Source organism: Semicossyphus pulcher, unplaced genomic scaffold (assembly GCF_022749685.1).
Source record: "Semicossyphus pulcher isolate SPU_LCO1_2020_fin unplaced genomic scaffold, fSemPul1.0.p SCAF_7, whole genome shotgun sequence".
Lineage (NCBI taxonomy): Eukaryota > Metazoa > Chordata > Actinopteri > Labriformes > Labridae > Semicossyphus > Semicossyphus pulcher.
Window position 1 is genome coordinate 26,366,502 of NW_027211748.1, and position 24,473 is coordinate 26,390,974.

At 40.0% G+C, this 24,473-nt stretch overlaps 2 protein-coding genes across 2 annotated transcripts; both read left to right on the top strand.

The window, feature by feature from the left end:
- Positions 1 to 10,450: 10,450 nt before the first annotated feature.
- LOC138612256 (tripartite motif-containing protein 16-like) lies at positions 10,451 to 12,139 on the top strand. The gene has a single exon (XM_069685572.1). It carries the CDS (start codon positions 10,466 to 10,468, stop codon positions 12,137 to 12,139), a length of 1,674 nt encoding a protein of 557 aa, XP_069541673.1. The 5' UTR covers positions 10,451 to 10,465.
- An 8,270-nt stretch (positions 12,140 to 20,409) lies between these two features.
- Positions 20,410 to 22,706, top strand: LOC138611315 (tripartite motif-containing protein 16-like). The gene has a single exon (XM_069684344.1). The coding sequence runs from the start codon at positions 20,436 to 20,438 to the stop codon at positions 22,101 to 22,103; it is 1,668 nt and encodes a 555-aa protein (XP_069540445.1). The 5' UTR covers positions 20,410 to 20,435; the 3' UTR covers positions 22,104 to 22,706.
- Positions 22,707 to 24,473: the final 1,767 nt, after the last annotated feature.

The window sequence follows — 24,473 nt, forward strand, 5'->3', positions numbered from 1 at the left end:
TCATTTATTAGTACGACTAAGGAGACAGCTAAACGTGTGAAGCATGACAGCAAATGTATCCAAGTATATTGTATTGTATTGTATCACATTGAATCCTTTCCCATATTGTGCCTTCTTAGTTTACAAGAGATAAAAGTCATCTTAAACCAACAATCTCTAAGATTTCAGTTTCATTCTCTTGGGCACCACCTAATGGCAATAAACGGTAATTGTAAGGGCACACTTCCCAATCTAACCAGACGTCCACGGTCGGCTCCGGTTGTAACTCTTGATTTTCCTGGCTGACGGTCGCTTTCCTTTTTAGACTGTTTGCTTCATCTGAGCGTCGAGTTTGTTTCTTTTTCTTTGGATTTTCACTTCTTGTTGAAGTTGTATCTGTAGTCATCCATCTTTTCTTTGTTTGTTCAGCCATAGTAGATTAGTAGTAGATGTGCACATGCAAAATCGCGCCGAGCTTTATAGGGAATCATGCATTTAGGCAGAATTAAAGCATTGTTTTATCAGCGGAAAATATCGGCAGTAAAACGTCATTTTCAAGCCATAATCTGCAGATACCGATAACGTGCCGATAACATCGTGCATCCCTCAAACAAACTGTTAAAAAGTGGTCAGAGAAATAATATAGAAATCTGCAACATTACGGACACATTTTTCACAGACATGCTCAGAAAAGTCCAAAAAGACAAGACAGTGGCTCCTCAGCAGTGCCTAAATCTGGGCCACCCTCTGCCCAGGAAAAACTCTGGTGATAAACCGGCTGTCATCATGAGGTTTGTCAATAGGAAACACAAGATTGCACTACTAAAACAAGGAAGGAAACTTAAAGGATCAAATGTTTACATCAATGAGCACCTGTCCAAGCATAATGCAGATATAGCAAAAAAAGCACGGTACCTAAGAAAGCAGAAAAACATTCAACACACCTGGACCACAAACTGTAAGATATTCATAAGACTCAACGGAACACCTGAAGAGGCAAAAGTGCTGATGGTAAGAAGTATCGAGGAGCTGGACAAATGCCAATGATCAACATACGCTGGACTGTAAGGTAAACTACACACAACCATGATGACACACACCGAAAGAAGTCACTCATCTACATCTGGAGGCATTAGCAACATAACTCAGAGGATTAGTGAATATGACAATCTGGAACTGCAAACATTTCAATACACTGATCACAATACACAGGATATGGAGCATGATATAGACCCAGATAACAACTTCTTCAACTCAGTCAACAATAACTGCTGCTATTACACTGAGGAACTGTATAACCAAATCAACAAGGATGGGAAACTTTCAATTATACATATTAACAGTAGGAGTTTGTATGCAAACTTTACAAACATCAAGGATTACTTGCGGCAATTTACACAACCATTCAACATCATTGCAATAACTGAGACATGGATCAATGCAGAAAAAGGGGGGAACTTTGAGCTGGAAGGATACGAGTTTATGCACATAGATCGACAAAACAAAGGTGGAGGAGGAGTTGCAATCTTTGTGGACAAAACATTAAATTTCAGGGTGATAGACAATATGTCAACGCTTGTTCACAATGTTCTGGAATGTTTATCAATTGAAATGTACAAAGAAAAGAAGAAAAATGTAATCCTTAGCTGTATATATCGAACACCTGGGTCTAGCATTGAACTGTTTGGTGACTGGCTGGAGGAAACGTTCTCAAAACTAAGTCACAAAACAAATTTCATCTGTGGAGACTTCAATATTGACTTCCTCAATCCAAATAAACATCAACTGACCAATAACTTCATTAATACAATATACAGCATGAACTTATATCCCAAAGTCACCAGACCCACCAGAATAACCTCCCATTGTGCCACGTTGATCGACAATATATTTACAAACGACATTCTAAACAACACAATAAGTGGACTATTAGTCAGTGACATCAGTGACCATCTGCCGGTTTTCACAGTATATGACAGTAATTACAAGACAACTCAATTTACCGACAAAAACAGAATACAGAAGGATGAGAACAGAGGAGTCAATAAACTGATTTAGAAATGACTTAATGGCACAAAACTGGGAAAGCATATGCAATGAGAATAACATCAACAGTGCATATGATGCATTCCAAAGAGTATTTAGAGTATTATATGATAAAAATTGTCCTGTAAAAAAAATGAACAGGAAGTTAAGATACATAGAACATCCTTGGATAACAAAGGGGTTACAGAATGCCTGCAAAAAGAAAAATACACTTTATAGAGAATTCATTAGACTGAGAACTAAAGAGGCTGATAATAAATATAAAAAATATAAAAATAAATTAACTAATATAATGAGAACAGCTAAGAAAGAATATTATAATAAAATATTAGAGGACAACAAAAATAACATTAAAAGAATATGGGACATAATGAACACTGTGATAAAAAGTTGTCCAAGACAAGTAAGTTATCCTAAATACTTTATTGTTAATAACAACGAAAAGTATAACATGACTGAAGTAGTTAACAGTTTTAATGAATTCTTTGTAAATGTTGGACCTGACCTGGCAAAGAAAATCCCTGAGCCAGCAACACCGGAGGAACAGGACAGCAGTTTAATTGATAGAAAGCTGAATTCAATGTTCATCACTGCAGTTGATGAGAAAGAAATTATAGAAATTATTTCGAATTGTACAAATAAGAAATCTACTGACTGTGACGACATTGATATGTGTGTTGTGAAAAGCGTGTCTGAGGGGATTGTTAAACCATTAACGTACATCTTGTCATGAGTTCTTATTGTTTAATTTTGTATTTAATATATTGTGTTCTTGTCTTGATTTAGTCTTGTTTAGTTATGTAATTCATTTGTGTTTCATTGTCTAGAGATTTTCTGTTTGAGTTCTGCTGAGTTTGGTTTTTAGTGTTTCCTGTTTTATTTTGTAGTTCTTGCCCCATGTATGTTTTGTCTTGTTTTACTTCCTGCCTTTGTGTGTTTTCCCACCTGTTTGATTATGTGCCCTGCCCTTATTGTTTTCACCTGCTCCCTTGATGGTCTCACCTGTGTCCGATTAGTTTCACCTCCCCAGTGTATTTAGTCTTTGTCTTCCCTTGTCCCTGTGCTGTTCAGTTGTCATCCATCGTACGTGGGTCTATGTCATCCAACGTGTGTTAGTCTATGTCCATGACCTTTCCCTGGATATTCTTTGTGCTTCCCCTGACCCCTCGTGTCTCTTGGATTACCTGTTCCTGGTTTTGTTGTAAGTTTTTTTGCTCTGCCTTTTGATTTTCCTTTTTGTCTTTTGTTGGAGTTTAGATTTTGTTTTTGCATTTTTGCCTTTTGTTTATTAAATCCATTATTTCAGTCTGCATCTGGGTCCTCACCTTTTTTGTTTAAACCGAAACCGTGACACATCTGTCATTTATCATTTCAAACTGGTACTTTTCCAAACAAAATGAAAATAGCAAAAGTCATACCTCTGTACAAATCTGGGAACAAACACCACTTCACAAACTACAGACCTGTCTCATTCCTCCCTCAATTCTCTAAAAATTGAAGAAAAACTTTTCAATAATCGACTGGACAAATTCGTAGACAAGCACAAATGACTCACTGAAAACCAATACGGGTTCAGATCTAATCGAACAACATCACTGGCACTAATCGAATCTATTGAAGAAATCACTAACTCAATAGACCAAAAACAGTATACAGTTGGAATATTCATAGACCTGAAAAAAGCATTTGATACAATAAACCATAACATATTATTCAATAAACTGGAACGGTATGGTATTAGGGGTAGAGGGTTGGACTGGCTGAAGAGTTACCTCAGCAACAGGAGACAGTTTGTGAAGCTGGGTGATTACTGTTCAGCATGTTTGGACATTACTTGTGGGGTCCCTCAGGGGTCAGTGTTGGGCCCTAAATTGTTCATTTTATATATCAATGACCTATGCAAGGTATCTAATGTACTTAAGCTGGTGTTATTTGCAGATGACACAAATATTTTTTGTTCTGGTAGCGATTTACAAATCTTAGTGCAAGATATTAATACTGAATTAATTCAACTTAAATTATGGTTTGATAGAAATAAACTGTCACTAAACATGAGCAAAACAAAAATAATGCTTTTTGGGAACAGCAGATCTAATGCACAGGTACAGATTCAGTTAGATGGGGTTGATATTGAAAGAGTCAATAAAATTACATTTCTGGGGGTTACAATAGATGATCAAATCAGCTGGAAATCACACATTAAGCACGTACAAACCAAAGTATCACGGAGCATAGCAGTATTAAATAAAGCAAAACAGGTTCTGGATCACAAAACACTCCACATTCTATACTGTTCAATAGTTCTTCCATATCTAACTTACTGTGCAGAGGTTTGGGGTAACAATTACACAAGCACAATATATCCACTAATCACTCTGCAAAAGAAAGCAATAAGGGTAATTCATAGGGCAGGATACAGGGATCATACATATAGGGATCACTCTTCTTACAATCAAAACTACTGAAATTCAAAGATCTTGTGGAACTACAGACAGCACAAATAATATTCAAAGCAAAACATAATTCATTGCCTGGAAACATTCAAAAATTATTTACTGTAAGGGAAGGGGGTTACAACTTGAGGGGAAAATTCCATTTCAAAATCCAGAATACACGCACAACAAGAAGGAGCTTTTGTGTTCCTATCTGTGGAGTTAAACTATGGAACAGTTTGAATGTGGAGATAAAGGAATGTCCAAACATAATTCAGGTTAAAAAGAAATATAAAGAGATGATTTTCAACATGTACAGGGATGAGGGTGTTGAAAATCAAATGTGCTTATTATTTATTTAAGTATTCGGGTATTTATTTGCTTATTTATTATTTGCTGTTCTTTGGGTGTTGCCTTCAGTTTGTCTTTGTATATGTATGTGCCTATATATGTGTATGCCTGTGATAAAGAGTATTGATGAGTATGTATATGTATATGTGTACATATATGTATATATATGTTTGTGTGGGTGTATGTTTATATATGTGTGTATATATATATCTGTGTATATGTATATATGTATGTATTAGATATGTAGATGTATATGTATATATTAGATATATGGATATGCTATATGGTAGATATTCATACATATGTTTGATACTATAGATTATATTGTCAATGAATCTAGAGAGTTAATTAATGAATAAGGGGGGTGGGAGTAAATAAGTTTCACTTCTTCCCACTCCTTTTCAGACATGGGAAATCTAAACATCATGTTTTGTTTTCAATTTTCATGTTGTCTATGGCAAAGTATTTATTTATTTATTTATTTATTTTTTATTTTTTTTATGTCTGTCCATTACTGTTTTGTTTTCTTGTTTCCTTTTTACGAGTCCGAAATAAACTCATAAACTAAAACTAACTTATTTTATTTCTATTAATACAGGTCACCTTCACCTTGCTGCCTCATTACACGACAGCTTAAAGGATGATCCTGCCCACAAAAGACTTATTAAACATCTGCTGCATGGTTTAGAATGATTTTCACTTAAATAAATTAAATCTCACCATATTTCTAGATTTTAAAGCTATGTATTAATGATTATAATGATAGAAAATATTGGTTGTAAAAATCAACAAGCCATATAAAACTCTGTGATTGGTTGGAGGTGAGGACGGCCAAAAGCAGAGACACTGATGTAAATAAATGCCATCTTCTCTAAACACAGAACTTTGTGCCTCAGCTGTGTTAGGTTCAGTTTTCAACAGATTCAACATCAGCTTAGTGCGACGGTCTGGAATAAAGAGAGACAAAAGTCTGCGTTCATTCTTGAAAAAAACTTTATTAGTTTGTTTACACATCACAAACAATTTAATGTACAGAATCCCATCAGTGTAAAAAATAGGGATGATGTCCTTAATGATTATCAGAATCACAGTTTTGTGGTACCTCATTGAACGTCAAAATAACATTTGTTCTTAATGTGAAAATAACTAGATTTGCTTTCACCCTTCAGACTATTGAAGTGGCATAAAAAACACGACATGCCAAACGGTTGTACCAATATTCAAAAACCACAGAGCACAGAGAAGTTCACGTTTTTAGTAAACAAACCATCATGATCAGTGGTAGCCTCCAAGGCTAAACAGGATGATGTGCGATCTTATGAACCTCAGCAGGTGATCGCTTTTTTCAGTCCATTCTGTCTATTTCAGTTTACAGAACTCAGCAGTGGCTGGAGGAAAATATAAACCAAGTCCAGCATAGAGAGGCTGAGTGAATGTGGTCTGGACTCTGTGGAGGAGAGTCATGGTTTCAGAGATGCTGTAGAAGGACAGGATACCTGCATCGTGATCCAGGTACACTCCTACTCTGGAGGACAGAGGACCTGAGACATCGGTTCTGCGCCAGTTGTGCATGAATCCATAACCTGATTCACCATCGAAATCTGGGAGTTCACAATCTAAAGCCCAAGATTTTTCATTGTATCCAAATCTTATTTGATTTTTACACACTCTCTTGTAATTCCTGCTGATATTCTTGTATGTGACTGCGATATAAACCGTCCTCCCTGTCCTCTCCACCTCCCAGTAACAGCGTCCAGTCAGACTCTCTCTACCCATGACCTGGGACCAATAAGTAAATCTGACTGATCTTCACTCATCAATGTTGCTTTTCTGTTCCCATCAGATAATAACAGCCGTGTGTGTGGTGTGTTAGATAGAAATATCTATTGTCGTAAAATCAGGAAAAAGTGAAACAAGTGGGTTTGGTGACACGACACATGAACAAAAAGGAAAGACCTTTAATAAATGGTTTACAACAGAACATGATGGAGTTGTAAGCAGATATAATAAGATTTTATTCATCTGTCAGCAACTGCACGTCCTCCATTAGGAACCTATACGCTGAGTCTGGTACATAAAAACATCCTTATTGTTGTTGCCATAAGAAATAGTTGAAACACGTGTGCGTACACACTTGCAGACAAATGTGGACAAATGCGTCCCAGACCACCTCCGTATGTGAGTGGTTGGATCTCAATGCGTCCTCAATCCGTCCTGGGTGTGTTTACACCTGTACTGAAGGCTGTCCACTTGTGATCTGATCACGAAAACCACATGTTGATACCAAAGGTGAACAGGGTCAGACTGTCTTACTGCTGCCCACCTGATATGTTCCTGCTTCCTTCAGTTTCTGTGCCATCTTTTTGGTGTCTTTGATGAAAGTATGGACAACTACTAGATGGAAAAACACACTAAAACTCATGATTCTTTTCTGATAGTCGGGCTACTTGGTTGTTGAGGGAGAACAGTTGGTTGTGTTGGAAAACATTTTGAAGCTTTATAATCAAATGTTTTAGAGTTGAAGTTATATAATCAAAAGTGTTATAATGATATGTTTTAGTTGAAACTTTATAATTAAAGGTTTTAGAGTTGAAGTTATATAACCATAAGATTTATAAATTAAATGTTTTAATGCCTTAAAGTTAAAGTTTTATAGTTAAAATGTCTTAAAGTTAACTTTTCTATAGTCTAAAGCCTTAAAGTTAAAGTTGTACAGTCAAATGTCTTAAAGTTAAAATTTTACAGTCAAGTTTTTTATAGTTGAGGTTTAACAGTCAAATGTTTCATAGTTAAGGTTTTATATTCTAATGTTTTATAATAAGTTTTTATAATCTAAAGTGTTAAAACTCTAAAATAGAATCCTAAGCTGAAGCTAAACTCGCTGGGCTCAGTATGAAAGCCAGGTGCAGGGTTGGCAGCTGGCCAAGAACAACAGGTGTGCCCCCCCAGCCCCTCCTTTTCTGTTGTACAGTGCATGAACGTGCCTAATTGGCCGGAGTAAAGAAGAGGCCTGCAGAAAAGTTGGAAATGGGTCAGGCAAAAACTGAGAGGAAACCGACTGAGGGAAGAGAGCCAGAGCGAGGGGGGGGGCTCCAACAGGTGTTGGGGCAAGCTGAAGCCCAGCGAGGGAGGGGCTTAGAGTATATAAGACCCGAGCGGCTGACCCGTGGGCAGTCTTATCCGGATGGACTCGGGTTTATTTGGTTGTATTTATACGGGAATAAACTCTTTTTGCATCAGATTCTGCCAGTCTCTAGTGTTTGCTTGTCCGAGTTTTTGAAGACTTTGATTATATTTTTTAACCAAGTTTTCTAACCTAGTTTTAAGAGTTTTTCAACCATGTTTTATTATCTATTGGAGATTGAAATTAAGTTGCAGATAAGAGAGTTTGTGGAACGTTTTTGCAACAGTTGACGAGGAGGCGTCATGTAAGAGACGCCTGTTTCGCCCCCACCTCTCCTTTGTTTAGCAAGAGTCTCTGCACGCTAATTTTGAGCTTGATCAGAACGTTCATCTACTTCTACGACCTGTTCTCCGTGCGGGTGGGGGCAATGGCTTTGGTCACTGTCTGGAATATGTGTGCTTTAGGTCGTCCACCTCCAGACTGTGAGAAAATGTTTCTCAGAATGAGTTGGAATCTCATCTGTAAGAATAACAATGATGATATTTATAAAACTTGTAGCTTTCTGAAATCTCAGTGGGACAACACAATTTGCAGGAATAGTGCAACGATGTCGTGTAAAACTATACAGATGAAACACGGACTGGGCTTTGGAGGCTCATCGTCGTCGTGTTCCTCGTGGATAAAACATGAACCGACTAGAAAATGTTTTTGCAATTATTTATAAAAGTTATTTAAATAGCTGTCAAAAAGTGGCCTCGTACAAACAAACACCCGAGGACAAGTAATCACTGCTTAAATATTGTAAAGATGTGAGTCGTAGCAGTTTTTCTTGTAAAAAATAACGATCACAATAATCAGCATCATCAACAAAGGCTGAAATAATGTCAGACAGTAAACAGAGCAGCCGAGTCTGCATCATAAAAACACCCTGTGTGGTCTAAAGAAGCATCTTAAGCTCTGATAAATACAATGAAAGAGCAAGAGAAAAGTATATCTGTCCACCAAAAGCAACTCAAATAAACTCCAAAATACCACAAAGATTTAAAACTCACATGAAACTGATATGATATAAATATAACTTGTCTATGAGCGGATCAGATCACACACAAACAGATGCCCTCGGTCTGTTAAATATTCCTGGTGGCGGTCGCAGGAGTTGGCAAAGATTGCCTGCAACGCTTCCTTAATACGGGACTAAGATTTACTTTGGCTTATAAACGTGATGTTTCTCAGCAGCAGAGGCGTGCTGTGTGTAATGCGCTCCACATGGTTAACACCTGATTTATACTTCTGCTGCAAGTCGACGGAGTGGCCTTCAGGTAGCGCGTAAAAACTCGTTCAGTTTCTCTGCCTCTGTGTTGACCTTATTCTTGCTCCTACGTGTACTCCAACAACAATGATGGCGACTGAAATGTTGCGTGTGTGTTAGATTAGGAGCAAATAAATGTGAACAACAGTTTTACTGAAATGACTTGAATGCAGTAAAGAAAGAAGAAGTGGAAGCGACCAGGAAAGAAGGAGGAAGAAACCTGTGATTGTGAATTAATCGGTTGTCAAGAACGTCAATCAATCCCCTCATGTTGGTGAAGTGAACTCTGTCGCCTCCCAGTGGATTCTCAGTGTTTGACAGCTGGTGCTCTCATAAAGCTCCCTTTGTTGTACTGGCTTTATTTACATCACTAATATTGTATGCTCTCTCTTTTTCAATAAGTGGATTATTGATACGATGCATCACTAGTTGGACAGTGATTTAGTGAGTTTTGCCAAATTAGACGTATTTTAAAAACAAACAAATGGTTTTAAACATATTTTAGAAGTGTTAATGAATTTACTGCATCCTTCAACATTTGTTATTGTTCCTATTTGATTTACTATATTGTCTGTACATTATCTGTTTATATGCAGGAGCCTCCACGGACTTGCACAGGAGGAGTTAAAGTGGTGGACAAATGTATTCTTTTTCACATGCATCATCTGATTACAACTGCACACTAATAGTGTTGTATTAACCCTTTAATTCAAAGTGTTTGTACCTCTTACAAATATTAAATAGAGATGGAACATTTTAAAACCATACTCAACTGTTTCCTTAAACTCTTTCTTGAATTTATGTCTCTATTGTTGTTTGTAGACTTTTTGTTCTCGTCACAGTTCTGTCTTTTATTCACTTATTGGCCTTTGGATTTATCTGTAAAGAACATTGTGAGAACAGTTTTTGAAATGTTATATAGAGTTTGCTAGCTTGCTGAAAACAAACAGACAGTGTTTGTTTTCATGTGGAGAAACTGTGCAACGTAACATGAAGCAGAGCTTGATAACCCCTCCCTCTTCTTCCTGCTCTCAAACACAGCCAGCTCCACTCTGACTCAGTCACTTCCTTGTTCCCTCCCCTTCAGATCTACAGTTTGAAGATGGGTGTAACCAACCAGAGCTGACACTCACTGCACAAACACATGCTGTGTAGATCAGAGCTCAAACTAGTTTCAGTTCTGAAGGTCAGAAACTCAGACAGTTGTTGTCACTGAGAGGTGAAATGGCGCAGAAAGGAGTTCAGCTGGACCGGGAAACCTTCTGTTGTTCCATCTGTCTGGATCTACTGAAGGATCCGGTGACTGTTCCCTGTGGACACAGCTACTGCATGAACTGTATTCAAACCCACTGGGATAAAGAGGATGAGAAGAGAGTCTACAGCTGCCCTCAGTGTAGGCAGACCTTCACACCGAGGCCTGTCCTGCTGAAAAACACCATGTTAGCAGCTTTAGTGGAGGAGCTGAAGAAGACTGGACTCCAAGCTGCTCCTGCTGATCACTGCTATGCTGGAGCTGAAGATGTGGCCTGTGATGTCTGCACTGGGAGAAAACTGAAAGCCTGCAAGTCCTGTCTGCAGTGTCTGGCTTCTTACTGTGAGAAACACCTTCAACTTCATTATGATTCCCCTGCCTTTAAGAAGCACAAGCTGGTGGAGCCCTCCAAGAAGCTCCAGGAGAACGTCTGCTCTCGTCACGATGAGGTGATGAAGATGTTCTGTCGTACTGATCAGCAGTCTATCTGTTATCTCTGCTCTGTGGACAAACATAAAGGCCACGACACAGTCTCAGCTGCAGCAGAAAGGACTGAGAGGCAGAGAGAGCTCGGGGTGAGTCGACAAAACATCCAGCAGAGAATCCAGGACAGAGAGAAAGATGTGAAGCTGCTTCAACAGGAGGTGGAGGCTGTCAATCGCTCTGCTGATAAAGCCGTGGAGGACAGTGAGAAGATCTTCACTCAGCTGATCCGTCTCATGGAGGAAAGACGCTCTGATGTGAAGCAGCAGGTCAGATCCCAGCAGGAAGCTGAAGTGAGTCGAGTCAGAGAGCTTCAGGAGAAGCTGGAGCAGGAGATCACTGAGCTGAAGAGGAGAGACGCTGACCTGGAGGAGCTGTCACTCACAGAGGATCACAACCAGTTTCTACACGACTACCCCTCACTGTCACCACTCAGTGAATCTACAGACTCATCCAGCATCAAGATCCGTCCTCTGAGGTACTTTGAGGCTGTGACAGCGGCTGTGTCAGAGGTCAGAGGTAAACTACAGGACGTTCTGAGGGAGACATGGACAAACATCTCACAGACAGTGACTGAAGTGGATGTTTTACTGCCACAACCAGAGCCCAAGACCAGAGCTGAGTTCTTACAGTACTCATGTGACATCACACTGGATCCAAACACAGCAAACACATGGCTGTTATTATCTGATGGGAACAGAAAAGCAACATTCATGAGTAAAGGACAGTCTTATTCTAGTCACCCAGACAGATTCACTGAATGGTGTCAGGTCCTGAGTAGAGAGAGTCTGACTGGACGTTGCTACTGGGAGGTGGAGTGGAGAGGAGGAGGAGTTTATGTAGCAGTCGCATACATGAATATCAGCAGAGCAGGGGGCGGGGATGAATGTGGATTTGGATACAATGACAAATCTTGGGCGTTATATTGTGACAACAACAGTTATAACTTTATGTACAACAATGTCCACACTCCTGTCTCAGGTCCTCGGTCCTCCAGAGTAGGAGTGTACCTGGATCACAGAGCAGGTATTCTGTCCTTCTACAGCATCTCTGAAACCATGACTCTCCTCCACAGAGTCCAGACCACATTCACTCAGCCTCTCTATGCTGGACTCAGGTTTTGTAATTATGGAGACACTGTTGAGTTGTGTAAAGTGAAATAGACAGAAGTCATTTAAGGGACAGCGAGTTAACTTCTGTGTTTTCATTCTTCAGCTTGATTTTTATTCATGTTTGTTGCTGAGAGCTGATTGTTGGCACATTTTTGTCACCTGTCAATCAAACGTTATGGGCGGTACTTTGACGTCTTCTCATGTGTTCTGTAAATGAGTTCCTTTAAGTGACGCTCCTTCCTGTGTCTGTTTAGCCATGGAGGCTTTCACTGCTCATGATGACCTTTGTTCGTTTTTCTAGGCTGTAAATGGTTTGTGGTTTTTAATAATGATGTATTTGTCAAACGAGAGAAAGAACCAGATCTTGCTTTTAATGTAGATATTTTGTCTACAATACTTTGTTCTTTGCTAGATCAACTTTTGTTCATATCTAAATTAATGTAAAAATGTCCTCTGAGGTATTTTAAACCTTCAATGATCATGATGAAATCAATGAGGAGATTTTTTGACATAGTTTAGATTGTGGTCAAACAAACTGATGGTGTGGATGAAGTGAATCTGTTGATGACATCAGGAACAAGAATCATTGAACAGACTTTACTGATGTGATGTGTGAACAAACTGAAGTTTGACATCATGAATAAACAAAGAGGATCAAAGTCTTTTCTTCTCGTCTTCATTGCAGGGTTTCACACAAAGCTGATGGACAAAATGTCAAATAATATGAGGGTATAACTGAGGCAGGTTTCCTCCTGAAACACCCCAAAGTTCAATATTCATGATAAGAGCAGAAGAGCTCTTTGAGTAAGTCTCTGTGCTTTCAGCTTTCCTCACCAAAAACAGAAACATTTTGAAATAATAGTCAGAATTAATTTGGTGAAATTGAAGTGCTGCCTCACAGATATTATGTCCATGTGGACATTTATTGTCCTGTAGACTTTAATGAAGAGGAAACCTCCGAATGAGGCTGTCAGGTTGATTCAGTGTTTTGCTCACCTTGGCACTGAACCAGTGATTGACTCAGCTTTTTGTAACATGTAAATGTTTTAAAATCAACAGTAAATGCAAAATGTGCGCTCTATATTAGGTCAAGTCATAAAATCCTGAAACAATAGAAACACATTTCCCATTCCTAAATACAATTTCAGACCTGAGACTCTTTGCTGCCATCTTTTCAGTGTGACCTGATGTCAGTGTAGCCGGGTGAGTCTCCTCTGAACAAGCTGACATAATGTTGTATTACAGTTATTTAAACCGCTCTTGTTGTCTGAAGCTGCTGAAAGCTCAGTAACATTTGAACAAGTCTTCCTGCAGTGAACATGGCAGCAGGTTCACAACTGATATGTGAAACTGATGCCCAACACAAGAGGGCGCCCTTATCCTGCTAACCAGGGAGCTGAAAACATGTCAAAGCAGTTTGTCTGCATCAGGTAGGAAACGTTCTCATTGTGTCGAACTACTCTGAGCAGACTTGGGGAGCAACGGAATACAAGCAGACCTAATGGTGTTACGTAAATAGCCCTCTATGGCATGGTGTTGCCCACAGGTAACAAACTACCTTTTTGAACCTTACAGCGTCCCTTTAAGTTTTTAAAATAAGGATAAATATCAACATATCACCAGACATCTCTGAGTCCAATAAAATGAGGGTTTGAGGAGGGTGTGGCTTTTGTCTGAGGGTGGAGCATTGCTTTCAGGAAGCAAAGCTGCATGGGACACAGTGCCAAGAACTGGAAAGATAAATAAAATGTAAGATGTTTAAATTAAATTAAACATCTTACTTAATTAAAATTATGGCCATAGTCAATGTTCTTACTTCATATCTACTGACACTTACAGGAATGGACACAAGAACCTTTTCTGGTGGGAAGGAACATGATCGAGTAGTGAGGGTCATTCCCTCTGACAGTGAGGACAGTGAGGCTGAAGAGTCAGGACGAGTGGATTCCCAAAATCAGGTTTAATAGATAGTTAGCAGGTCAAGGGTCAGTGTCAGTAAAGCAATGTATATGTGTGTGCGCACACAGGTACACCGAAGGCCAAGTGCAGAAAATATGATGTCCACCTGTGTTTCACGTCCACCAGCAGCTGCTTCCTGAGGTTCCATACACAATAGGAATCACATGAAGAAGAGAAACACTTCAAATAATAACAAACACACAGCACACTGAATCAATCAATCAATCAAATTTCATTTGTATAGCGCCAAATCATAACCAGAGTTATCTCGAGACACTTTACAAAAAGAGCAGGTCTAGACCGACTCTTTGTTATGTTATTTAAAGAGAGGCCCAACATGAATCACCATGAGTAGCACTTAGCAACATTCGGCACATTGGCAGAAAAACTTCCTTTTAACAGGCAGAAACCTCGAGCAGAACCAGACTCATGTTGAACAGCCGTCTGCCTCGACTGGATGGGCCGAGAATGGGATAGAAGGAGATGCAGGATAGAGACAGGCAAAGAGAGCAACAACAACATATGTTCTTGTTACAACAACAACATATGTCCTTGTTACATGAACAACATTTCAATCAGGAGAGACTTAATACGTTTGAACAATTATTTATTTACAAGTTGAAATGAAATGTGCAAAGTCTTTGGCGATTAGACTCCATCGTGATGTCATCGTGTGCTGGAGGGGTGTAGAGGCCGAGAGCAGGATAGGATACCCCCCCGATGGAGTCTAGACACTGGTGGTGATGATGGTGAAGAGAGGATGCAGGATGAGCTGAGATGACTGGACACTGATGAAAAGGATGGAGGTGACTGGGGTGGAGGAGGGTCGCAATAATCGTCTGAAACGATGAGCAGACTGCGGAAGAGAGAGGAGCAGATTTAAAGTTTGACAGCAGTAAGATGATTGGTTCACAGACGTCGTGTCTAACTCTGGTTGGTTAATGCTTAAATGGAAACGCCCATAATCAGCTGATCGCGAAACAGGAACAGAGGGGGGAAAGAGAGAGAGTGCAGTATGAATGAAGTTCATGATGAATGAATGAATGAGAACAGTCTTCCTGCTTGAACTTTCGCTAAGCTCCATATGTCCTTGTTACATGAACAACAACAGACACATACTTATGGTTACAATGCCAATAATAGTGGTAGACTAGGGTGAAGATTAGCAAAATAAATAAATAAATAAATTAGCGAGAGAAGCAGAGTAATGATGAAGGCTGAGGTAATCGTAATTGTAACAGTTGAAGTCAACAGGTCTACTATTAGCATTAGCAGCAACAATAATGATACTATGGGGAAGACTGATGTCAGTACAGTGGTTCTCAAACTTTTTCTGTCAAGCCCCCCCTTGGAGAAAAAAAATGTCCAGGCCCCCCCTTGACCCCCCCCCCCCCCCCCCCCCCCCAAAAATGTCACAAATGGGTGAAGTTAAACTTTTATTGACAGAAAGTCAAGATCGTGACCGTTCTTTTCACTTTTCTCTGAGTAATTTGCTGTGCAAAAAAACCCAACTATCTCAATTGCTCCATCAGACTTTTTCCAAATAGAAATATAATGAAATGTGCAATGACTTTTTCAGAACAATAACAATAAAGTTCAATCAGTGCTTAAAAAAAACCAGTGTTTCCGCTACATACATTTTGCTGTGGCGGCCCTGAAACAGTGACAGGAGTCACAGGACATCAATCACACGTGAACTCAAGGCAACCAAATAAACGACAGCGGGGCCAGTTTACTCCTCACAGTGTTGGTTCTAACGGGTAAAAGAGGGTCCGACATCGGACGCTCTCTGTCCGCACACAATCATATGCAGTTCTGTTACGCAATCTAATCTAAACAATCCTATTGTATATCTCCGTATGTCCCTACTGTAAATGCATTGATTGTCGCTGTTTATAAAGCTTATAAAAAGGTGCAGATGTCATTTGGTAACAATCGATCGCTCGTTTTGATCGCTACGTCATTAATAACGTCCCCCGTGCACACGCGGCTCACGTGCTGTTTTGAATTGCGAGAGAAAATATTTAACTTTTGTAACTTAATTAAACAGACGGCTGATGAGGGTAGTCAACAAAGCAGACAGAGAGACAGACAGATAGAGGGGGGCGGGGCCAGCAGCTGTGCAGAGAGCAGAGGCACAGGTGTGTTGGGGGAGTGAAGGAAAGCAAAGTGAACAGATTAAAGTAGATTGTGAATGAATTAAAACTTAATACAGTGAAGAAAAGAGTACAATTAGAGTGTGGAAGTCTACATGTGATGTGCTTCTCACAGAAATCATTGACATATGCGAGGACAACGCGTTTGTGTACTGTGCCACCTGAAAATGAGTCCGGGTTGTCCGACGTCAAAACATAGTTCCGCCTGCTACATTTTCCAAACGTTGGCGCGCCCCCCCTGTCATTCCACCGCGCCCCACAGTTTGACAATCACTGTGTTAGTAGTTGTTGCAGTCGAGCAGGTCCACAGCAGCAGGTGGTCTGCAGCAACGATCTCCAGGAACTTACAGGACAAGGGAGCACGAGAACTCCCGGGAAGATATATGGTTAGTAATGTTAATGGGACCAGAAGATATTCGACACTCGACAGACACACACTTCCACATATACTTTCACACACAGTCAAACCTCCTCCACCCACTTACTTTAAACGCAAACGTAATACTCAGAGCTGTTGAAACCATTTGTGGTGGATTTTTGTCAAAATAAAAACTTTTCTTCTTCATATATTGCTTATTTTCCTTATTCTAATTATTAGATGTACTATAAAAACCCTGGGTGTTTCAGTGCCCTCATAGCACACACACACACACACATACACACGCATATATATATATATATGTATGTATTATCAGGGACCCCCAAGCTCCTAAAAAATAGTGTCAAATAATTTTTCCTTAGAAAAAAAAAGTTATAGTCTAATTACATTACAGATACATTCATTAAAAATGGGGATTACTAGCAGCATTGCAGTTTTAAAACACATTTTAAAATGAAGACGAGATAATACCAAAGATGCTCTTTAACATCTGGTGTTTCATTTCGAAACCGTCCGTCTGACCGTCTCTGATACCATGCGCGCACGTTACGTCACTTCACGACACACAAGTCTCACAACACTGCTCCTCAAAGTTGCCATCCAGTCTCTGGTTGCCATGGTCTGTCGTGAACAAGTGAATATTCAACGGTTGGAACGTTCGCCATCATTTTGTGTCTTCAAAGGAGAAAGAAAGCGAGCAACATCGCAGTACAGTGGAAGTTATGCCTCGTGATAATGCTGTCATTATCCACGGACTCCAAGTCTAATTTAAAGAAACGTTCACAGGTAAGACCAACTGCTAACGTTAGCTGCACAGGATCAAAATGTTAGCTAACCTGTCGTCTTCTTCTTCTACTACTGAAGATAAGAATGAGTGAAAATCTTTTAGTTTTTTAAAGGACGAACACGTTTCCTCTTTTCAAGGTAAAAAGAAATTAAGAATAATCGGTCGAATACAGTTATAAATGTCCTGAGAGTTCAGGGGAGAAAAAGCATTCCACTGTTAGGTGTGTGTGTTAAACACAGAGCGCGAATCAGGATATGATTAGCCTAGCTTAGCATAAAGCTAGGCTAGCCTGTCTCAATCTAAAGTTTAAAAATGAGCCTAACAACCCTAAAGTAGGAAACGTGTTAATCAAGAAACAAACAGCAAAGGAAAAACATTCATTTAGTTACATAAGGGAACTATTTCTGCTCATTTCAGCGTTTATGTTCATGCATGTATTTAGCAAAACAACTCGTGTATCAATGAGCTTTTAGGAGGTCCATTTTTCACCAAGCTAGCTCTTCCCTGTCTCTGTGCTAAGCTAGGCTAAACTCATCCTGACTCTAGCTCCACACACACACACGAGAGGTACTGATCTTTTTGTCTTGCGCTCAGAAAAAAAGCCTAGACTAACAATGACAAAGTGCTCAATTTTTACCATCACACAGTAAAAAAGAGACTCATTATTGAACATGGAAAGAAAACCACAAATGAAGTTTCAGCGTTTAAAAACAAAAACTCTTGATGAGAAGAAACATCATCATGAGGCAGAACTTCAGCTCTCTGTCTTATTAGTTATACCGACTAACATTAGATATTGTCATGCTGCCCACCTCGCATGGACACAATGCAGTCACAGTACATTTCATTGAGTATTAGTGTCATTGTCTACATGTGACTGTTTCCCCCTGGAATTATTCCAATTCTGTTGGGAAAGCATGAACACTTTAAAAGCCTTTTAATGCAGCTTTAACCTTTTAATGTTCTTGGTATTATAACAGCAGTTTTTAAGGAAGATCACTTTGCACGTGCGGTTGTTGCTGCTGCACAGTGACGGCTAAAAATCTGACATGGAGTGCTTTTTTTTTCTCCAGCCAGAGCTTAAAAGAGGATGTTGGTGGACACGCAGCTTTGTTTTTAGGATGCTTGTCAGTACCACAGGCTCTTTCCAATTAGTGCACAGTGAAAGAGGGAGGGGCTAAGGGCACACCTGTACACTCAACCGCCCACACAGGTAGGAAAAAATGGAATGAAAGACAACAGGGAAAAAAAGATGTACAATCAGACAGCCTGCCCACCCTGCAAAGTGGAGCAGAATTCAAGCTCCGCACACCCAAACTAAAGATAAAAAGTTCAACACAAATATTTCAAAAAGCACAACATGACGTTTTTTTATATCCTACATCCAGCTCGATAGCGACATTAAGAGTTCAACAAGATCAATATATCTTTATAATCATTTTAAGGTACCTCTTATATTTTTAGAGTATTTACAACTGTACAAGCAAAGCACACTTCAAAGTGCACACATTTAATACAGTATTGACTAGTTTTGCATTTACAAGGTTTATAATTTCCCCCGGAAAAAAACAACAACCTGAAACTACAGAACAAGAAACAAAAGGAACAATCAAAAGTTTTCTTTTCGTACATTTTACAAAAACAGAACAGAAAGAAAAAGCTGCTGGACTTGTCCTCTCTCTCTCTCTCTCTCTCTCTCTCTCTCTCTCTGTCTCTCTCTCTCTCTCTCTCTCTCTCTCTCTCTCTCAGTAAGACTTGTGACGTCTGTTACCACTTCATATTTTCCTCGTGTCACGCTTTGTTTACATTTTGGGGATTTTTTTTTGAAAAGAAATAAACTCTATGCTTGTCTTGTATAAAAGTTAAGTCATTTTTCAAGTTTAAATAAAATTCAAGTTTCTCAAACACTGGACGGAATTTTTTTCTTACATTTTGCGTATACATAGAGACCGCGATGCATCTCTATTTTTTTCGTCTCGCTAAAAAGAAAACTTAACGATATTTCTCGTGGAATAAACAGCATTGTTTATAAATAAGTGGATATGGTGCGTTTTTATCTCTTTTTCCATTTCCACCAATGAGAAAAATAGCAAAACAAAAATAATCGACCCATCCAAGTGCATCTCAGTCCTTCAAAAAAATGTTTTTATTTTTTAGCAAACTCAAGATTTAGCGTCCAAATCAAAAGCAGCTATGAGCAGGAGTACAGGCTTGTAAATGAAGCTCTCCCTTCTCCACATGGGCTCCTGTGTTCTCTTAGTGGGATTACCCAGAATGCTTCTTGTTGCAGGAAGACTTTGGCAAGACATGCGAGGTCCCACGTCGTGTAGGTTAATATTGTGTCTATAGTAGTGTTTTTTTTAAAAGAATGTTTTGCATGAGGTGATGACTTCAAAAGATAAACCAGAGCACACCGCAGATGCGCAGGGAGGGAAATGCACTTCAAGTCCGTCACGTTGCAAAAAAACAAACTTTTGACACTTTATAATTTAAGTTTCATCATTCTTCTGTCATTTGGAGCCATTTGAAAACACGTGTAGCAGCATTTTCACCACTCTGATTTGATACGTGAATTCAGCAGTTAAAGTGTTTGATGACAGTTTACTTTGATGACTTTAAATTCTCAGTCAGCTGTTTTTAAGCAGTAAAATAAGTTTGAACAGAATCTGATGACGAAGTAGAGAAATATGCAGCCATCACCAGAGACCTGAAGAGTCGACAAGTATTTTACAACTTAAAGCTGCAAATGTTTCACATGTGGAGCAGGTTTTAACTGAGGCTTCATGTAAATGAGAAAACAAAGTTCAAAATCCACAGCGCCGCTCCTCTTCTGGGAATCACAGCTTGATAACCCCTCCCTCTTCTTCCTGCTCTCAAACACAGCCAGCTCCACTCTGACTCAGACACTTCCTTGTTCCCTCCCCTTCAGATCTACAGTTTGAAGATGGGTGTAACCAACCAGAGCTGACACTCACTGCACAAACACATGCTGTGTAGATCAGAGCTCAAACTAGTTTCAGGTCTGAAGGTCAGAAACTCAGACAGGCGTTGTCACTGAGAGGTGAAATGGCGCAGAAAGGAGTTCAGCTGGACCGGGAAACCTTCTCTTGTTCCATCTGTCTGGATCTACTGAAGGATCCGGTGACTGTTCCCTGTGGACACAGCTACTGCATGAACTGTATTCAAACCCACTGGGATAAAGAGGATGAGAGGAGAGTCTACAGCTGCCCTCAGTGTAGGCAGACCTTCACACCGAGGCCTGTCCTACTGAAAAACACCATGTTAGCAGCTTTAGTGGAGGAGCTGAAGAAGACTGGACTCCAAGCTGCTCCTGCTGATCACTGCTATGCTGGACCTGAAGATGTGGCCTGTGATGTCTGCACTGGGAGAAAACTGAAATCCTGCAAGTCCTGTCTGCAGTGTCTGGCTTCTTACTGTGAGAAACACCTTCAACTTCATTCTGAACTGGATCCATTAAAGAAGCACAAGCTGGTGGAGCCCTCCAAGAAGCTCCAGGAGAACGTCTGCTCTCGTCACGATGAGGTGATGAAGATGTTCTGTCGTACTGATCAGCAGTCTATCTGTTATCTCTGCTCTGTGGACGAACATAAAGGCCACGACACAGTCTCAGCTGCAGCAGAAAGGACTGAGAGGCAGAGAGAGCTCGGGGTGAGTCGACAAAACATCCAGCAGAGAATCCAGGACAGAGAGAAAGATGTGAAGCTGCTTCAACAGGAGGTGGAGGCTGTCAATCGCTCTGCTGATAAAGCCGTGGAGGACAGTGAGAAGATCTTCACTCAGCTGATCCGTCTCATGGAGGAAAGACGCTCTGATGTGAAGCAGCAGGTCAGATCCCAGCAGGAAGCTGAAGTGAGTCGAGTCAGAGAGCTTCAGGAGAAGCTGGAGCAGGAGATCACTGAGCTGAAGAGGAGAGACGCTGACCTGGAGGAGCTGTCACTCACAGAGGATCACAACCAGTTTCTACACGACTACCCCTCACTGTCACCACTCAGTGAATCTACAGACTCATCCAGCATCAAGATCCGTCCTCTGAGGTACTTTGAGGCTGTGACAGCGGCTGTGTCAGAGGTCACAGATAAACTACAGGACGTTCTGAGGGAGACATGGACAAACATCTCACAGACAGTGACTGAAGTGGATGTTTTACTGCCACAACCAGAGCCCAAGACCAGAGCTGAGTTCTTACAGTACTCATGTGACATCACACTGGATCCAAACACAGCAAACACACAGCTGTTATTATCTGATGGGAACAGAAAAGCAACATTCATGAGTGAAGAACAGTCTTATTCTAGTCACCCAGACAGATTCACTGAATGGTGTCAGGTCCTGAGTAGAGAGAGTCTGACTGGACGTTGTTACTGGGAGGTGGAGAGGAGAGGAGGAGTTTGTGTAGCAGTCGCATACAAGAATATCAGCAGAGCAGGGGATGAATGTGTATTTGGATACACTGACAAATCTTGGGCGTTATTTTGTAACAACAGCATTTATATCTTTATGTACAACAAAGTCCAAACTCCTGTCTCAGGTCCTCGGTCCTCCAGAGTAGGAGTGTACCTGGATCACAGAGCAGGTATTCTGTCCTTCTACAGCATCTCTGAAACCATGACTCTCCTCCACAGAGTCCAGACCACATTCACTCAGCCTCTCTATGCTGGACTTTGGCTTCTCTGGTCTCCTGGATCCACTGTTGAGTTGTGTAAAGTGAAATAGACAGAAGTCATTTAAGGGACAGCGGGTTAACTTCTGTGTTTTCATTCTTCAGCTTGATTTTTATTCATGTTTGTTGCTGAGAGCTGATTGTTGGCACATTTTTGTCACCTGTCAATCAAACGTTATGGGCGGTACTTTGACGTCTTCTCATGTGTTCTGTAAATGAGTTCCTTTAAGTGACGCTCCTTCCTGTGTCTGTTTAGCCATGGAGGCTTTCACTGCTCATGATGACCTTTGTTCGTTTTTCTAGGCTGTAAATGGTTTGTGGTTTTTAATAATGATGTATTTGTCAAACGAGAGAAAGAACCAGATCTTGCTTTTAATGTAGATATTTTGTCCACAATACTTTGTTCTTTGCTAGATCAACTTTTGTTTATATCTAAATTAATGTAAAAATGTCCTCTGAGGTATTTTAAACCTTCAATGATCATGATGAAATCAATGAGGAGATTTTTTGACATAGTTTAGATTGTGGTCAAACAAACTGATGGTGTGGATGAAGTGAATCTGTTGATGACATCAGGAACAAGAATCATTGAACAGACTTTACTGATGTGATGTGTGAACAAACTGAAGTTTGACATCATGAATAAACAAACAGGATCAAAGTCTTTTCTTCTCGTCTTCATTGCAGGGTTTCAAACAAAGCTGATGGACAAAATGTCAAATAATATGAGGGTATAACTGAGGCAGGTTTCCTCCTGAAACACCCCAAAGTTCAATATTCATGATAAGAGCAGAAGAGCTCTTTGAGTAAGTCTCTGTGCTTTCAGCTTTCCTCACCAAAAACAGAAACATTTTGAAATAATAGTCAGAATTAATTTGGTGAAATTGAAGTGCTGCCTCACAGATATTATGTCCATGTGGACATTTATTGTCCTGTAGATTTTAATGAAGAGGAAACCTCCGAATGAGGCTGTCAGGTTGATTCAGTGTTTTGCTCACCTTGGCACTGAACCAGTGATTGACTCAGCTTTTTGTAACATGTAAATGTTTTAAAATCAACAATCAATGCAAAATGTGCGCTCTATATTAGGTCAAGTCATAAAATCCTGAAACAATAGAAACACATTTCCCATTCCTAAATACAATTTCAGACCTGAGACTCTTTGCTGCCATCTTTTCAGTGTGACCTGATGTCAGTGTAGCCGGGTGAGTCTCCTCTGAACAAGCTGACATAATGTTGTATTACAGTTATTTAAACCGCTCTTGTTGTCTGAAGCTGCTGAAAGCTCAGTAACATTTGAACAAGTCTTCCTGCAGTGAACATGGCAGCAGGTTCACAACTGATATGTGAAACTGATGCCCAACACAAGAGGGCGCCCTTATCCTGCTAACCAGGGAGCTGAAAACATGTCAAAGCAGTTTGTCTGCATCAGGTAGGAAACGTTCTCATTGTGTCGAACTACTCTGAGCAGACTTGGGGAGCAACGGAATACAAGCAGACCTAATGGTGTTACGTAAATAGCCCTCTATGGCATGGTGTTGCCCACAGGTAACAAACTACCTTTATGAACCTTACAGCGTCCCTTTAAGTTTTTAAAATAAGGATAAATATCAACATATCACCAGACATCTCTGAGTGCAATAAAATGAGGGTTTGAGGAGGGTGTGGCTTTTGTCTGAGGGTGGAGCATTGCTTTCAGGAAGCAAAGCTGCATGGGACACAGTGCCAAGAACTGGAAAGATAAATAATATTTAACATGTTTAAATTAAAATGAATGCATATAAAAAATATGTGCATGAGAATGTAAAGAAGCATGTTTCATTGTTAAAATACTTTTGTTTTTATTTAGAGACTATAACTGTGTCTTCTCTTTGTTGCCTCAGGGCAACATTGTGCATTTAGAGCTCTTTTGTTCAGGCTATATGATGCTGAAGTGAGGACATGTGCTCGGATGTTTTGTTATGGCCATAGTCAATGTTTTTACTTCATATCTACTGACACTTACTGGAAATGGACATAAGAACCTTTTCTGGGGGGAAGGAACATGATCGAGTAGTGAGGGTCATTCCCTCTGACAGTGAGGACAGTGAGGCTGAAGAGTCAGGACGAGTGGATTCCCAAATCAGGTTTAATACACAGTTAGCAGGTCAAGGGTCAGTGTCAGTAAAGCAATGTATATGCGGTGTGTGTGCGCGCACACATGTACACTGAAGGCCAAGTGCAGAAAATATGATGTCCATCTGTGTTTCACGTCCACCAGCAGCTGCTTCCTGAGGTTCCATACACAATAGGAATCACATGAAAAAGAGAAACACCTCAAATAATAACCTCAACAAATACACAGCACACTCAATCAATCAATCAATCAATCAAATTTTATTTGTATAGCGCCAAATCATAACCAGCGTTATCTCGAGACACTT

Excerpts from the sequence above, each read along its gene's own strand:
- LOC138612256 (XM_069685572.1), top strand. The coding sequence starts at position 10,466 with ATGGCGCAGAAAGGAGTTCAGCTGGACCGGGAAACCTTCTGTTGTTCC.
- LOC138611315 (XM_069684344.1), top strand. The coding sequence starts at position 20,436 with ATGGCGCAGAAAGGAGTTCAGCTGGACCGGGAAACCTTCTCTTGTTCC.